The sequence below is a fragment of the Grampus griseus genome (genome assembly GCF_964374135.1).
Source record: "Grampus griseus genome assembly, chromosome: 20".
In the NCBI taxonomy this organism is placed as follows: Eukaryota; Metazoa; Chordata; class Mammalia; order Artiodactyla; family Delphinidae; genus Grampus; species Grampus griseus.
Genome location: NC_139014.1, coordinates 12,000,630 through 12,017,414, shown reverse-complemented (window position 1 = coordinate 12,017,414; position 16,785 = coordinate 12,000,630). Strand labels below are relative to the sequence as shown.

Genomic DNA, 16,785 nt, shown 5'->3' with positions numbered 1-16,785 from the left:
CGCAAGACCAGTTCCTTGTGTGGAGAAGGGCGGCAGGCAGTGACATCAGCACAGACAGATGTCTCGCTCTGTTTGAGGTGGGCTGAAAAGAGTCAGAGGGTAGCTTTGTGTGTCTTAGGCATGCCAGGCCCACTGAATGTTATACTTGTGGGTTAGGCCCAGTGGGATTTCACCAAATGAATAAATCCCTTCTCCCCATGTTCCTGACAAAGAAGGAACATGGGAGAAAGGCCTACCTCCGGCCTCTGTGCTTTACCTTGGGGACTAGTGGCAAAATGAGCCCAGGACCCGTAAGGACAGTGGGTGACGCAAAACCTGCAGTGCTCAGTGAGCCATCGATGTGACACACTGACTTCCCGACTTTTCTTTTTCTATTTTTTGTCCGTGCCACGCGGCATGCAGGATCTAAATTCCCTGACCAGGGATCGAACTTGTGCCCCCTGCAGTGGAAGCTCAAATTCTTAACCACTGGACCACCAGGAAGTCCCCAACTTTTCTAGAAATGTTGCTGCTTTACATTTTCCACATCACAGGCTTCCCGTAGCAGCAAAAATGCTCAGGACAGAAGCGACCAAGATTTCTTTTCAGTAGATGAACGGGTAAATAAACTGCAGTCCATCCAGACAATGGACCGTTACTCAGCACTAAGAAGAAATGAGCTCTCAAGCCATGAAAAGGCTGGAGGAACCTTAAATGCATATTATTAAGTGAAGGAAGCCAATCAGAAATGGCTACATATGGTGTGATTCCAACTCTATGACATTCTAGAAAAGGCAAAACTATGGGGACAGTAAAAAGATCGCTCGTTGCCAGGGGTGAGGATGGGGCTGACTAGGTGGAGCACAGAGGATTCTTAGCGCAGAGAAACAACTCTGTACGGTCCCACCATATGGTGGGTACATGTCATTACACATTTGTCCAAATTCATAGAAGGTACAAAACCAAGAGTGAATCCTGATGTAAATTGTAGACTCTGGGTGATGCTGACAGATCAGTGTAGGTTCATCGATGGTAAAAAATCAATGGTGTATCACTCTGGTGGGGATGTAGATAATGGGCAGGCTGTGCCCGGTTAAGGGCAGGGAGTATACGGGACTCTCGGTGCTTTCTGCTCAGTTTTGATATGAGCCGTGTTGAGAGCACGGACCCTTGACGTGACGTGGTGTAAACAGCAACTCCAAGAGGACAAAGACTCTGGTCTCCCTTGTTCTTTGCTGTTTCTCAGCGCCTAGAACGAGGCCTGGCACTCAGCAGCTACTGCAGAAGAACTTGTTTAGTGAATGAAAACATTAATCAGAAGGAATAGAAACAAAAAGTAATAACACACTCCTGGAAATTTTAAAGCCACAAGGAGACGTGAAGAGAAGAAACCCAGAGGTTTTGGTAAAACCTGATATATGTGTACTACCTAGTTTTAATGACCTTTGCAGGCCCTTTTAGGAAAATTCTTTAAATATATTTTGAATAACATTGCTTTATTTGTACATACAAATACTTGTTACAACGTGTGAAAGTTCACTCCAGCAGCAATGAGCACACCTGGCACCCAGATCTTAGTCTCTTACACCATCTCCAATAACAGGAACCAGGGCTCCTTGGAAAACACCTAGCAGGAAACGTGCAGGATGAGCCCCGGGCATCTTGCAGTGCCTGCAGTGAGGAGGTGCCGAAAACCCCACCCCCATTGATGGGGGTACGTAAGGGGACACATGGAAGGCTTGGAGCAACAGAATAAAAAAATATAGTTTTGGACTATAACTCAAAGTATAAAATAAATGTATAAAGTATAAAATAAAATAAAATAAAATAATAAATAAATTATAAATTATTTATAAATAAATAAATTTATAAAATTAAATAAAATAAATTTATAAATAAAATAAAATAAATTAAGTGGGGGAGAAAAAAGAAATCTCTTTGCAGAGTTCCAAATAATTTATGTCGATACTGCCCCCTCAAGGAGGGGAAGCATACACCCCCCTTAAGTGTGGGCCACGCATAGTGACATCCCGCCCCCAGAGAGAACAGGATGGAAAGGGGGAGAAAGAGGAACTCCCCAGTGGAGACACCTGACAGACACACCTCAGCCAAGTGACCAAGGGCACAGCCACGGTGAGGAGTCGTGTTGAGAGCACAGGCCCTGAAGGGATGTAATGAGAAGGGCACTTTCCCTCTGTGGTCTTCCTCCCCCAAACCCACAAGCCCAGACTAATAATGAGAAAGACATCAGACAAACTAGCAGAGGGACAGTCTGCACCTCCTTGCCCAGCCCTCCTTCAAACCGTCGGGATCATTCAAACCAGGAAAGTCTGAGAGACCGTCCTGGCCAAGAGCAGCCAGAGGAGATGTGGTGACTAAATATCCCACGTGGGGTCCGAGACAAGTCCTGGAGCAGCAGGAGGGCATGATGTTAAAACTGGGGAAACCTGAATAAAGTATTCACTTTGCTTAATAATAGTGTATTAATAATGATTTATCAATATTGGCTCATTAATTGTAACATGTCCCATAAGATGTTCCCAATAGGGGAATTCCCTGGTGGTCCAGTGGTTAAGACTCCACGCTTCCACTGCAGGGGACCCAGGTTCAATCCCTGGCTGGGGAACTAAGATCCCGCAGTCTGCGTGGCGCAGCCAAATAAAATAATAAAGAGAATTAAAAAAAAAAAAAAAAGGTGTACCCAATAGAACACACTGGATATGAGGTATATGGGAGCTCTATCAGTGCAGTTTCTTTTTGCACCTACAGCTGTTCTAGAAAATAAAGTCTATTTAAAAATTTTGTAAAAGGAAGGTTTTTTTTTTAATCTTTTTTACTTTTTTGGCCACACTGTGCAGCACGCAGGGTTTTAGTTCCCCGACCAGGGACTGAACCCGTGCCGCCTGCAGTGGAAACTCAGAGTCTTAACCACTGGACCGCCAGGGAAATCCTGTTTTCAATTTTTATTTTTATTTTTTATTTTATTTTTTAAAGCAAGTTTTATATTCATACAAGAATATAAACCTATTTATACTTCATTTATTATTTTTTTATTTTTCATTTACTTATTTTAAAATTATTTATTTTATTTATTTATTTTTGGCTGGGTTGGGTCTTTGTTGCTGCGCGGGGGCTTTCTCTAGTTGCTGCAAGACAGGGCTACTCTTTGTTGTGGTGCATGGGCTTCTCACTGCGGTGGCTTCTCTTGTTGCGGAGCAAGGGCTCTAGGCGCGCGGGCTTCAGTAGCTGTGGCTCTCCAGCTCTAGAGCGCAGGCTCAGTAGTTGTGGCACACGGGCTTAGTTGCTCCGCGGCATGAGGAATCTTCCCGGACCAGAGCTCGAACCCGTGTCCCCTGCATTGGCAGGCGGATTCTTAACCACTGAGCCACCAGGGAAGCTCTACTTCATTTTTTTTTTAATTATTCTTTTTTTCTGGTTTAGGAAGTAGTACCTATTTATTTTAAAACTGGAAAACACTGAAAACCCAAAGGAGAGCCAAAGCACCTGCTGCCCTGCGCCTCAGACGTGACAGTGGGGCATCTCAGGCTTTTACTCAGCCTTTCTCTCTCTTCAGAGGCACATGTGCCCACAGGTCCTTTTGTCTTCACGCAGATCGCTGCCCTTGTGATCTCCCACTACGTTACCTGATCTTCTATGAGGCGACTTCAGGGCATCCTAAGTGTCCCTCATGTGGATGTGCTCATGTTTACTCCCCAATCCCTACTGATGAACGTTAAGTGATTTCCAGCCAAATTTACTTTGTTTATATTTCCACGCTGTGGGAAGCTGTCAATTTAGAATCACTCTGTTTCTGTAATTGTAACACGTTAGCAAAAGCTCACGAGCAGAAGACATTGTCACCAAGTAGCCCAGTGGCCAAGCAGCTGGGAGTTGGTGTCTAGAATTGGGAGCATAGCCTATGGCAGGGTCCAGGAAGCCTCGCCATGGTCCAGCCATGAAGCAGCCGCCCAGACCGTGGTGGGGACCCCGAGCTACCCTGGGCCCTGTGGGCTGGCAGAGCTAGAATGGCAAAGCAAGGAAAGATGATTTTGTTGTGATTTGTTCTCAGATTCTCACAGCCTCTTTCAGAGAAGGAGCTGATAATTTTTAAATTATTTATTATTATTATTTTTTAAAGAATCATTTTTATTTATTTTTGGTTGTGTTGGGTCTTTATTGCTGCATGTGGGCTTTCTCTAGCTGTGGAGAGTGGGGGCTCCTCTTCATTGCAGTGCGTGTGCCTCTCATTGCAGTGGCTTCACTTGTTGCATAGCACGGGCTCTAGGTGCGCGGGCTTCAGTAGCTGTGGCACATGGGCTCAGTAGTTGTGGCTCGCAGGCTCTAGAGGCCGCTGGCTGGGACACTTCAAAAAATTCAGTGTTATGAAATATTAAAAAAGCAGAGACTATTCCAGAATAAAGGAAAATGAGAGACATGACAGCCAAATGCAATGTATAATTCCAATCAGATCCTGGTGCAAAAATTAAAAATGCTATAAAGTGTAGTTTGGGGGCAGGTGGGGGAAAACTGCAGGACTGTATATTAGGTGATCATTCGTCAATTTCCCAAGTGTGGTCGCTGTGTTCAGGTTCTGTAGGAAAACGGCCTTGCTTTTAGGAGGTGTCCGTGGAAGTATCTAGGGGAGAATTGTCATATCTCCAGAATTAATTAATGTTATTATTAATTATTAATGGGGGGGAGAGAGAGCACAAACAGGGCAAAGTATTAATTATTCTTTTTTTTTTGGCTGCAGCCCGCGGCATGTGGAACTCCCCTGACCAGGGATTGAACCCTGTGCCCCCTGCAGTGGAAGCATGGAGTCTTAACCACTGGACCACCAGGCAAGTCCCAAAATATTAATAATTCTTAAATCTGGGTGAAAGATATATGAGTGTTCATTGTGCTATTTTGCAACTCTTCTGTAAATTTGAAATTTTCCTAAATGAAAAGTTGGGGGAAATACACATAAGGCTATATATATAGTGTCAGAGGGGATTGGTTCCAGGACCCCCTAGGATACCAAAAGCCACTGATGCCCAAGTCCCTTGTATAAAGTGGCATAGTATTTGTGTATAACTTATGCACATCCTCCCGTACACTTTATTTTTATTTATTTATTTATTGGTCAAATTGCTCGGCTTGTGGGATCTTAGTCACCCGACCAGGGATTGAACCTAGGGACACGGCAGTGAAAGTCCCAAGTCCTAACCACTGGACCGCCAGGGAATTCCCCTCCCATATACTTTAACTTATCTCTAGATGACTTATAATACCTAATAGAAAGTCAATGCTATGTAAATAGTTCCTGGCTCATGCCAAATTCAAGCTTTGGTTTTTGGAACATTCTGGAATTTTTTCCCCCAATATTTTCAATCTGCTGTTGGTTGAATCCGTGGATAGGGAACCTGTGGATACAGAGGGCCAACTGTATACACGGGATGTTCATAGGGGTTGAATCTAGGAGATAGAATTACAGGCAAATTAATTACAGGCAGATTAATTACTGGCAATCTTTCCTTCTCTTTTTCTGTGCTGATTGGGTCTGAGCATGTATTACTTTTACAGTCAGAAAAATTTCTTTTCCTCTTCAAAAACATTTCATATATTTTTAATATTTTAGACTAAAACTGGGAGAGTTGAGTTTTTCCTAGGTGTTTACATGTCTAGGAGGGACAAGTAAAGTGCTCCATTATGATCCCCCCAAATAATAACTAAAACTTAACTCCCCCAGGTCAGGCTGGGGAGCGTGAGAAGAATGAGGGTGGGCACCTTTGGGAGGGGGCACAGGATCTCCACTCCCCTTTCCCACCACCTCCCAGGAATCAGAGCTGAGTGTGGGCCAAGGGACAATGACAATGGGGTCCTGAAACCATCCCAGCTCTGAACTGAGCCCTGCAGGTCTCCCAGATTCCCCACTGCCGCCCTCTCCTCCCTGTGCTCCTCCCCCTTGAAGCTGCTGGAGCTGGGTTGCCTGGTCCTCTCTGCTCTTCTCCCTCCCCCTCCCCCACAGGCAGTGGCACCGACTGACTGACAGAAGCAGGTGCTTTGGAGGTGGGGGTGGTGCCAGCAGCCAAGGGGTTAATGGTCCTGGCAGGGGCTCGATGGATCACAAGGGTCAGATGTCCCTCCTGGATAGGGACAGGCACAGGCACGCAAGCTGCTATTCCCGGGCTCTGATCACGGTCACCTATTTATAGAGCTGGGGGGGGCCTCGGCCCTCCCCACACAGGCGGTGGAGAGGCTGCTCTGCTGCAATGTCACCAGCGTCACTGCCACTGCAGGCTGCTGGCATCTGCCGCTGCCGCAGGCTCCGGGGCCACCAGGCACTGTGTGAAGCAGAGACTCGGCCGGCCACATGGGCAGCACCATGGAGCCCCCCGGGGGTGGGTACCTGCACCTGGGTGCTGTGACATCGCCTGTGGGCACGGCCCGCGTGCTGCAGCTGGCCTTTGGCTGCACCACCTTCAGCCTGGTGGCCCACCGGGGCGGCTTCGATGGCGTCCAGGGCACCTTCTGCATGGCCGCCTGGGGCTTCTGCTTCGCGCTATCGGTCCTGGTGGTGGCTTGTGAGTTCACCCGGCTGCACAGCTGCCTGCGCCTGTCCTGGGGAAACTTCACAGCAGCCTTCGCCATGCTGGCCACGCTGCTATCCGCCACAGCTGCGGTCATCTACCCACTGTACTTCACCCAGCTGGAGTGCCTACCCGAGCCCGCGGGCTGCACAGCCAGGGACTTCCGCCTAGCAGCCAGCATCTTCGCCGGGCTTCTCTTCCTGGCCTATGCCACGGAGGTGGCCCTGACCCGGGCCCGGCCAGGCCAGGTGGCCAGCTACATGGCCACGGTGTCGGGACTCCTCAAGATCGTCCAGGCCTTTGTGGCCTGCATCATATTTGGGGCGCTGGTCCACGACAGCCGCTATGGGCGCTACGTGGCCACCCAGTGGTGTGTGGCCGTCTACAGCCTGTGCTTCCTGGCCACAGTGGCCGTGGTGGCCCTGAGCGTGATGGGCCACACGGGGGGCCTGGGCTGCCCCTTCGACCGTGTAGTGGTGGTGTATACCTTCCTGGCTGTGCTCCTCTACCTCAGTGCTGCAGTGATCTGGCCTGTCTTCTGTTTCGACCCCAAGTACGGTGAGCCTGGGCGCCCCCCCGACTGCCTGAAGGGCAGCTGCACCTGGGACAGCCAGCTGGTGGTGGCCACCTTCACCTATGTCAACCTGCTCCTCTACGTCGCCGACCTGGCTTACTCCCAGAGGATCCGCTTCGTGCCTACCTTGTAGCCCGACAGGCAGCGGCCCACCCACCTCTGCTCTCCAGGGCTCAGGCACCATGAGGGGACCCAGGTGAGCCCAGACTTCCAGGGACAAGCCAGAGGGAGGCAGCCAGTAGAGCCATGACTGGGCTTCTGGCAGTGCTCAGCAGCTCATCTCAGGGAGGGGCAGAGGGGGGACAGAACAGGTCACGGGGAAGGAGTCTCTGCCAGGCAGCTCCCAGCCCCTCTCTCTCCCCGTCTATCTCTCTGTCTTTGTCTCTCTCTGTCTCTCTCCATCTCTCTTCATTTGCTGGCACACCCTGCCTCCGTGCTGGCCACTGTAACACATGAGAAGACTTTGAAGCAGGTGCTGTTGTGACCCACTTTGCAGATGGGGACCCTGAGGCTAGGATTAAGAAGTTGGCCCCAAGCGTCCATAAACGTCTGGAGACCACATCTGGGCTGAGTAAACTAAGTAGTGTGAAAAAGGAGCGTGGTGAGCCTGCGCTTCCTCTAGCCTTGAAGGGGCAGTTCCTGGAGCCCTGGAAGGACAGCTATCCAAGCAGGGCCCTGCTGCGGCATCTGTGCCAACTCGAGGAGGAGCTGGGAATCAGGACCCCGCCTTGCCGCCTCTGAGCGGCCACAGCTTTGGAAGCTGAGCAAGGACTCTGGTGTGGTCACACAGGGCAGCCTCATCATGCTGGAGACAGTGCAGGCTTGGAGGGACCCATGGGGCGGCAACACTGACAAGAGCACAGCATGCTAAGGAGAAGCTGGGTTCCCACCCAGGCAGGGAGCCACCACTGGGCCCCTGCTGTCTGCCCCGATGCGGCAGCTTCTGCAGTGCCTGCCATGGGCCCCGGGGGGCTGGCCTAGGGCAGCCCTGACCCAGGGGAGGACCAGCCTGGGGCAGCCACTGGGGCATGGAGCCTGGGCACCAGGCATCACCCTGGTGCTCACAGGCCCACCACCTCTGTTCAAGTGTTCATTTGCCTGGCTGCCAACCATGAGGGCCTGCTGGGGCCATTGTCCTCCACACTCCAGGGAGCTTCTCCCACTCAAGAACCCAGACTGGGCCAGCCCAGAGCAGTGCACTCGCTGCCGAAGCGCAGCAGCCGCTCAGCCCATAGACGGGCCCCTGGCCTTGAGCAGGAACTAAACACCAACGCTGATCTGCACGGAGAAGCTTCTGCTTAGGGGGTGGTAGCCAGAGGGGGTGGTGGCCAGCTGTCCCTCCTGGGTCATCCACCAGCATGTTCCCAGAGAGGAGCCTAGACTGCGCTTGGCCGAGGAAGGAGGCAGCTGCGGGAGGGCTGGGGCACTCTGGGGGTAAGAGTGCGCTCCCGAGGAAGTAGTGTCCTCTCCCCAGGTGGGTGACAGCAAGGGGAGGATGGGGGTGGGGAGCTCTCGGCACTCACCACCACCGCTGGGGTTTCCAAGGGTCCTGGGCCTAGCAGTGGGCAGAGGGGCTGCTACACCCGTGGCAGCAGAGCCCAAGCAGCTGTTAGGCACGGGGTCCAAGGGCTCCCTGTGCTGGCACCATGCACAGTGTGAGAGAAGTGGCCCGCCCGCCCGCTGGGGAGGGCACACGCACAGGGGTCCTTTACCTGGAGAGGCCCGTCTTCAGCAGCAGATCCCTGAGGGGGCAGGGACCCCTGTGTCCTGAGGCATCCTGAGGGCCCTGCTGGCTGAGGGAGGGCGGGGGTTGGGAGTGTGTTACCAGGTGACAAAGGAGCATATGGGCCACACCCTTCCCAGCTCACAGGGAGGCCTAGACAGTCTTCCTTTTCTAATCAAATTTCTGAAATGAGTTATCTGTCACCAACTTCCAATTTCCTCACTGTCCTATGGACTTCTGCCCCCAGAGCTCCACCCAGCCTAAGTTTCAAAGATCCTGAGGGGGAGAGAGAGGAGGCAAGGGGTTCCAGGGCTCAAGATAAGCATGGCAGATGTCGACTGGCCTCCGGGAGGCTGCCCTGGGGATTGTCTTCATGCTATTCTCTCCCCGGATCAGAGGACTCTTGATCTTTGGAGGAAGGAGTTATTTGTCGTCGTCACTTGAGAAACAATACTTTTTAAAGGATGGACTCTGTTCTCTGATTATATACAGTCAGTTAAAATGGAGTGGGACCCCCAAGTTTGCGTCTATGGGTTTGAGTCTGGGCCACTCCCTGAACAGTCCACTTTGGACCGGATCTTACTATAGCTCCTCCCTCAGAGGGTGAGGACTGAACACCAGAATAAACATATGAGGAGGCCTGGACATCTGCCGCGTACACACGCTCACTACAGTGGTCTGGTGGTGTTGATGTTGGTCATTATTATGTCAAGGAGAACTCACAGCCCTGCTTCTGCGGCACAATCATCCAAGTAACACTGAAATTACATTTCAGAACAGTTTGTCGTCATTTAAGATACAGAACCGAAAAAATAAAGCACCCCCACCCCCTCCCCTGGTGGGGGGATGGGATGTCAATGATGATGCTTCTTACTTTGCCCTTAACCCTGCTGCTGACTGGGACCCCAGACTATCCTGAAACCCAAATGCAGACTCAGCTCAGACGAGCCCTGAGCGCGTCCTCGGGGAGATGACTAGAGCTTTTTTCTTCGGAAAACCTAGGGTCAAAAAATTCCACGGACCCTTCACATGAGATGTCAGGAGACATGGGTGCTCCGTGGAAACTGGGGGCACTAGGGGGTCATCTTCCTCTATCTACTGGTTGACCACCACCCACCCTGAGAGCCTGTTTGAGGAGGTTCACGTGGTAACAGGCCAGTGGCCCCCAGTGTCATGCAGTTTTCAAAGGGCGCCTGAGCCTTAGAAGAGACTTGGAGAGCAGAAACCCCAGGTGGGAAGGAGGGGGTCCAGATCTCAGGGGGACCGACCTAGACCTCCCAGATGCCTCCCCGCTTTGAGATGCTGAGAAGGTCCGGGCTATGTCGCCAGTTTCCAAACCCGAGTGAGGGCCACGCCATCACGGACGCCAGCCTGACGTGTCCGTGTCCACGTCCAACGACAGGGCCCCGAGAGAGGAGCCCTAGCCCAGGGCCACTCTTTGAGGGCCCGGCTCCTGCCGCCCCTCCCCCGGTGCCCTCAGTCCTCAGGCGCGGTCCCGGGGGATGGGGGTGGGGGCGGCGAAGGTTTCGGTGCGCTGGGGCCGGGACTGAAAGCGCAGGTTCGGGAGTGCGGGGGCGACTGGACCCAGCGGGAGGGGGCGGGGTGAGCGGATGATGCAACTGCCCCTCGGCGCCTCCCGCGCCCCCAGATTGGCCGGTTCCAGGGCGGCCGCGCCGCGGATTGGCTGGGGCGGGGGGCCCCCCGGCGCTGGGTGCCGCGTGGCGGGCGCGCAGCTGCGGACAGGGGGAGACTCGCACCGAGTAACTGGGTAATTGGGAGCCAAGCTGTGGGTCGGGGTTCGGCTCGGGCGGGCGGTGGTGCCGCCGGGCAGGGGGAAATGCAAGTCCGCGCACTCGACTCCGGCGTCGGGGGTGCTCGGACCTGGGGGAGAGTGGGCGTGGGGAGGGGATTCGGGCGTGGGGAGGGGACTCGGGCGTGGGGGCGTCCCCCTACCCCATGCCTCTTGCCGACCCTTTCCGAAGGCTGGCTCACCCCTCTCTGCCCCGTCTGGGACCTGCAGGAGCAGGTCGGGACGCTGCGGTGGGCGGGGGCACCGGAGCGGGGGAGAGTTAGACCCGCTGGGATGGGGGTCACCGGTCGGCGGTGGAGTAGTCAAGCCTGGCACTGCCCGCCTAACTTCTTGTTCTGGATTCTGCCCCATCTTCCCGCAGCTGCTCCTGCGGAGACGGTGCCAGCTGTGAGGGCAGTGGGCGCAGGCTTCCAGACACCATGAGCGTGGGCTTCATCGGGGCTGGCCAGCTGGCCTTTGCCCTGGCCAAGGGCTTCACAGCAGCCGGTAGGCGCTGCGGCCAGGAAGGGGCCAAGCGTGAGAGGGTGGGCCAGTTACTCTTCCCCACGCTGGGAGATGAGGGTGGAGTCTGCATTAACGTGCCTTATTTGAGCACTGTGGGAAACGGTAGCCTTGGAAGGTTTGGGGTAAGGCAGGGGTTGCTGTCTTACCCTGGGTGGTGCGATTTCTGTTCTTCCTGAGGATGTGGTGGAGGGACGCCAAGACTGGCCTTGAGGGAGGAACTCTGTCTCTCACAGGTGTCCTGGCTGCCCACAAGATAATGGCCAGCTCCCCAGACATGGACCTGGCCACTGTTTCTGCCCTCAGGGTAGGTGCAGGGTGGAGGGTGACCAGTCAGTATTTCTAGAGGCCAGTGTGTGATAGCCTTGACCCTGGAAGGCCAGGAGTAGCGGCCCCAGAGGGAGGCACCATGCCACAGTCCCCCACGCCAATGAGAAGAGGGTCCCTGGGCTGGAGTATCTAAAAGACCCTGCCTCCTGGCCTGCAGATGGGTCCCCTCCCTATGCTTTTGGGAACTTGGTGACCGGCACATGTGCCACTGGTGGTCAGGAATGGGGTTCCCCAAGTGGACCACCACAGGGGATCACAGTATGGGGGCCAGGAGAGACCACCTGGGGGCTGAATACAGTTTCAGTTTGCCATAGCTGAGTGAGGGCTCCATGTCCAAGGGTGGGGGCAGGCTACCAGCTTGAGACCACTATCCACACCACCACTCGCACTTGACGAGGTGGTCAGGGGTTTGGGGGCTGCAGCCCTAGGTGGGGTGGGCTGGGACTGTGGTTTGGATGCAGTTTCGCTTGTCCGCCCTTCCAGATCAGGATGCTTCCTCCACTTTTGGGTGGGAAGGGCAGTTAGATGGTGTCAGAGCCCCGTGCCTTGAGCCCCCAGCCCTGCCATGCCCACGTTCCCATCATCCTCTGTGCTGTTCTACACGAGGGGCTCTCGGCCTGCGGGGATACTAAGGGGGCCAGCCAGCCACATACAGCAGGCTGAGCTCGCCTTGGCGCTCCCTGCAGAAGATGGGGGTGAACCTGACGCCCCACAACAAGGAGGCCGTGCAGCACAGTGATGTGCTCTTCCTGGCGGTGAAACCACACATTATCCCTTTCATCCTGGATGAGATTGCCGCCGACATTGAGGATCGGCACATCCTGGTGTCCTGTGCAGCTGGCGTTACCATCAGTTCCATCGAGAAGGTGGGCACTACGGGTCAGGGTCCGGCGGGGTCTGAAGATGGGGTGGAAGTGTGCACTGCAGAGGGCTCAGGAGCCCTGGCGTGCTCCACACCTGGTTCTCCATCTTTGGAATGGGTGTGTTTGTATAGCTCACAGAACTCAGGAAGCGTTCAGTTGGGTGAGCATGTTCACACCCGCACCCAGCACGGCATGCTGGGCAAGGGGCTGGGATGGACACACAGCCAGTTTCTCCCCCAGAAGCTGACAGCGTTCCAGCCGGCCCCCAAAGTCATCCGCTGCATGACCAACACGCCGGTCGTAGTGCGGGAAGGAGCCACTGTGTATGCCACGGGCACCCACGCCCAGGTGGAGGATGGCAGGCTCCTGGAGCAGCTCATGAGCAGTGTGGGCTTTTGCACGGAGGTGGAGGAGGACCTGATTGATGCTGTCACGGGACTCAGCGGCAGCGGCCCAGCTTATGTGAGGACTGGGGAGGAGCGGGGGCAGTAGGCAGTCCCCAGGATCTCAGGGCACGTCTGCCCATCTTCCACCCTCCTCCTTGCTCTGGGCCCCTGCGGGCAGAGCTGCTGGACTAACCACTGCCTAGAGGAAATGGAGGAAAGGCCTGGGACAGCAGCTTAGGTGCTTTCTCTCTGCAGGCATTCACAGCCCTGGATGCACTGGCTGATGGGGGTGTGAAGATGGGGCTTCCAAGGCGCCTGGCAGTCCGCCTCGGGGCCCAGGCTTTGCTGGTTAGTGTTCTTCCTGACCCTCTGGTGGGGGCCACTCCTTACCAGGACCAAGACTGGTGCTCTGGGGTGGATGGGTGGAGAGTCAGTGGGTGCTGCATTGGTTGGGGCTGGAAGCAGTACCCTCACAACCTTCAGCCCCCCTCTCTGGCTTCAGGGGGCCGCCAAGATGCTACTGGACTCCGAACAGCACCCAGGCCAGCTCAAGGACAACGTCTGCTCTCCCGGTGGGGCCACCATCCACGCCTTGCACGTGCTGGAGAGCGGGGGCTTTCGCTCCCTGCTCATCAATGCCGTGGAGGCCTCTTGCATCCGCACACGGTGGGCCCCCGCTGCTGCCTGCCCACTCAGTCATTCACTCACCAGATGTTTATCAAGCTCTGGCCTACCAGCGGGTAGGGTGCGGGGAGCCCTGAGGTTCCCCGGGGTGGCGGTGTGCAGCATCCCTCATCACTCTCCATCACCCTGTGAAGAGGGGCCCTCTGGGCCCACGCTGGGCTCCGCACGTGATTTCATCACTTGTGGCCTTCAGACTGGGGTGGTCATCCAAGCCAGGGAGGCAGACCAGGGGGAACCTCTGTGGGGCTGATGATAACACATTCCTCTTGGCCTCGCCGGGGAGACTGAGAGAGTTAGAAGCACAGAATGCACTGGCACAACGACAGCACATGAGAGCTGAAAGAAATCCAAGGAGCAGGGGATGGACAGGCCTCCAGGATGGACAGGGCTCTTTCTCACCACCCTACCTGCCCTCCAGTCCAAGCCCACAGGCTTCTCTGCCACTGCCTGACAGTGAGGCTAGAACGTAATGCTGCTCTCCTGGCACCAACCTGCAGGGGAGACAGATGAGGCATGTGTCCTGTGCTCAGGGCCATGAGGGCTCAGTGTCTGGGAGGCTGCTGGTAGATTCGGTGACCCTGAGCTGGCTTGAATGAGGTGAGAGGCCACTGAACGGCAATCTAGGGGAGAGGTAGCTGGTGGCGGGAAGTGCAGGGGCAAAGGCCCTAAGGTGGGAGTGACAGCACAGCAGCACCCTAGGCTGGCAGGTGCTGGGAGCTGTGCACTTTTTGCCACTTCCACTTGGACCCCTGGGCTCGGAAGGAGGCGGAGCCCTGGACACAGCCCTCCTCGCTGTCTCCCCAGAGAGCTGCAGTCCGTGGCCGACCGGGAGAAGGTCTCACCAGCTGCCATCAAGAAGACCATCCTGGACAAGGTGAAGCTGGACTCCCCTCCCGGCACCTTACTGGCCCCTTCTGGCCACTCCAAGCTGCTGCCCCGCAGCATGGCCCCGGCAGGCAAGAAGGACTGAGGTGTCCAACCTGCCCGCAGGCCACTCTCTGTCTTTTCCTCCTGGGCTCGGAGCTCTGTGCTGGGAGTGTCTAGCCCCAGGCCTCACAGGATGTCCTCACATCCCCCGTGGCTCTGATCCACTTGGGTCAGTGGAGCTGTAGCCAGGGAGGGGGCACATCACTTCCCAGTGGGAACCTCCATGGTCCCCAAGTGTGTCCTGGTCCAGAACAAGGAAGGATTCTCTGACCTAAGCCTCCCCCTTCCTCTGCCCCCAAACCAGGTCAGGACCACCTTCCTCCAGGGCTTGGGGGGCTTCAGCACCCAGTGTCAGCTGGCTTGGGCTTGAGTACAAAGGTCAAGGTCCCCCCCAACCCACCCCACCCCAACCATGAAGGCCCAGCCAAGGAGAGAGCTTGATCCCACTCCTGCCCTTTCTCCACTCTGCACTCCTTCCTCAGTGTGGGAAGGGCCAGAGGGTCCCTGGAATCCAGCAAAAGGGCCCATGGTTCTTGGCCAGCGTGACATTTGAGAAAAGGGCTCCTCAGATGGTTGAACGCCCGAGGCCCCAATACACTCAGGCCATCATCTCCCATTCCTGGTCCAACCAACAGATGCTGTCATTTCTGTCTCTGACTTTTCAGGTTAAATAAATTCGTTTTCAGCCCCAGTGTCCTGACTTCTAACTTTGTCACCACCTGTGGAGGGAGGCCCAGACCTGTGCCAGAGGGTCATTGCTGTCCGATGTAATACTGAAGGCTGAGCCAGCAGCCCACAGGCCCAGAGCCCTGCATTCCAACGCAGCCAGTCTGGCTGGTGGGGCTGAGTCTCCAATGAGCAGAGGGGGAGGGGGCTTCTGGGGCCTCAGTCACTAGAGGCATGACTGGAAGCTGGCACTGGAAGCTGGGCTTGGCAGGCCCTGCTGTGGGAGGGGCATCAGCCTCAGCACCCTCTATGCCTCCTGGTTTGGTGGGGGCAGATGTCTCCCCGACTCACCCAGGTGAGGCCAAGGGTGGGTGAGGAAGAAGCTTCCTAGGAAAGTGTATTAGGGTTCTCCAGAGAAACAACCAGTAGGAGATGGCTTATATATATAGAAGAGGGAATATAGAAACAAAAGAGATTTATTATAAGGAGTTGGCTCACACAATTATGGAGGCTAGCAGGCAGGCTGGAGACCTGGAGAGAGCCAATATTTCGATTCAAAGGCCATCAGGCAGGGAGAGCTGATGTTGCAGGTGATGTCTGAAGGCAGACTGATGGAGAATTCTGTCTTACTCTGCAGAGGGTTGGTCTTCTGTTCTATTCAGGCCTTCAACTGCTTGAGTGATGCCCACCCACATATGGAGAGCAATCTGCTTTACTGGTTAAAATGTTAATTTGGTCTAATGTTGAAGTCTACTGATTTACATGTTAATTTCATGCAAAAACACCCTCACAGAAACAATAATATCTGGTCACCCCATGGCCCAAAGGTTGATGTAAAATTAACCATCACAGGAGGCCCACAAGATCAAAGGAGCTGCTGAGGTCAGAACCCTTTATGGGGCCAGGAGTGCTCACATTTGTTTGATCAACAGTTACTGAGCACAGAAACAGTAAGACACACACACACACACACCCGGGTGAGTATATCAGAGGAGCGGGGCTGGGTGTCTGTAGGGTGTTGGCAGGGGGCACCCAGGTGAAGCAATGGGTCCCAGGAGGGGCAGGGGAGGGGACCAGGAGAGCCCCTGGGCAGAGGTTTTCCAGGAACTACATTGCAAGGTCTCAACTCCAGTTCGTTTCCTTCCCCTGGGCCTACTTAGAACCAAGGCCTGATGCAAGTGGGGTAGGAGAGGGAGCACTCTGAGGACAAGGACCCAGTCTTCCAAATCTACAGGAGACAGGAAAAACAGAGCAAGTGAGGGGCAAGACCATATACCCTTGACCCTGCCAGGGTGGCCTCCAGAGTCTAGGTCACACCCCATGTACCGACTGCCCAAGGCTCTCACGGGGCCTAGAGTCCCTACAGGGCCCTCCTAAGGCATAAACCCCTGGCACAGGCCACCATGCTGGTGGATAGAAGCTGGCGTGAGGTGGGCTGTGGGCCTCCCCTGGCAAAGTACTTGGCAGTGCAGGGAGACCCTGGCACCCTCCCTCTGGGGAAAAGATGTCCCAGAAGAGATTGTCCCAAAGGCCACACATCTGCCCAGGACCAAAGCTTCCCCCTGACTGTTCCCTTAAGTCAAGGCCAGTCTCACTGTTTGAGTGCCTGCTGTGTGTGTCAGGTGCTGACCAATAAGACAAGGGGGGCCTGCTGCTCCCACATGTGCCCTGGGTCTGGGGTCTGGAGGAAGCCAGCAGGTGGCTCTAAAGTGAAGAATCACACGTCACAGCCTGGGAGGAGGCACAGGAGTCCAGACGAGCTTTGCGGTG

General features: G+C 54.9%; 2 protein-coding genes across 7 annotated transcripts; both read left to right on the top strand.

Moving 5' to 3' along the window:
- Positions 1-6,213: 6,213 nt before the first annotated feature.
- Positions 6,214-11,410, top strand: MYADML2 (myeloid associated differentiation marker like 2). 3 transcript variants are annotated; one of them, XM_082678144.1, is made up of 2 exons: positions 6,214-7,321; positions 11,396-11,410. In XM_082678144.1, exon 1 carries the CDS (start codon positions 6,335-6,337, stop codon positions 7,256-7,258), a length of 924 nt encoding a protein of 307 aa, XP_082534270.1. In that variant the 5' UTR covers positions 6,214-6,334; the 3' UTR covers positions 7,259-7,321; positions 11,396-11,410. The 3 variants fall into 3 exon arrangements, with proteins under 3 accessions (XP_082534270.1, XP_082534269.1, XP_082534268.1); XM_082678143.1 differs by lacking the exon at positions 11,396-11,410 and adding an exon at positions 11,020-11,124; XM_082678142.1 differs by lacking the exon at positions 11,396-11,410 and adding an exon at positions 7,586-9,649.
- On the top strand, positions 7,280-15,034 carry PYCR1 (pyrroline-5-carboxylate reductase 1). 4 transcript variants are annotated; one of them, XM_082678134.1, is made up of 8 exons: positions 7,307-7,321; positions 11,020-11,144; positions 11,396-11,466; positions 12,176-12,355; positions 12,593-12,814; positions 12,994-13,086; positions 13,241-13,404; positions 14,227-15,034. In XM_082678134.1, exons 1-8 carry the CDS (start codon positions 7,308-7,310, stop codon positions 14,390-14,392), a joined length of 1,035 nt encoding a protein of 344 aa, XP_082534260.1. In that variant the 5' UTR covers position 7,307; the 3' UTR covers positions 14,393-15,034. The 4 variants fall into 4 exon arrangements, with proteins under 4 accessions (XP_082534262.1, XP_082534260.1, XP_082534263.1 ...); XM_082678135.1 differs by lacking the exon at positions 7,307-7,321 and adding an exon at positions 10,557-10,616; XM_082678136.1 differs by lacking the exon at positions 11,020-11,144 and having other exon boundaries at positions 7,280-7,321.
- The last annotated feature ends 1,751 nt before the right edge of the window (positions 15,035-16,785 follow it).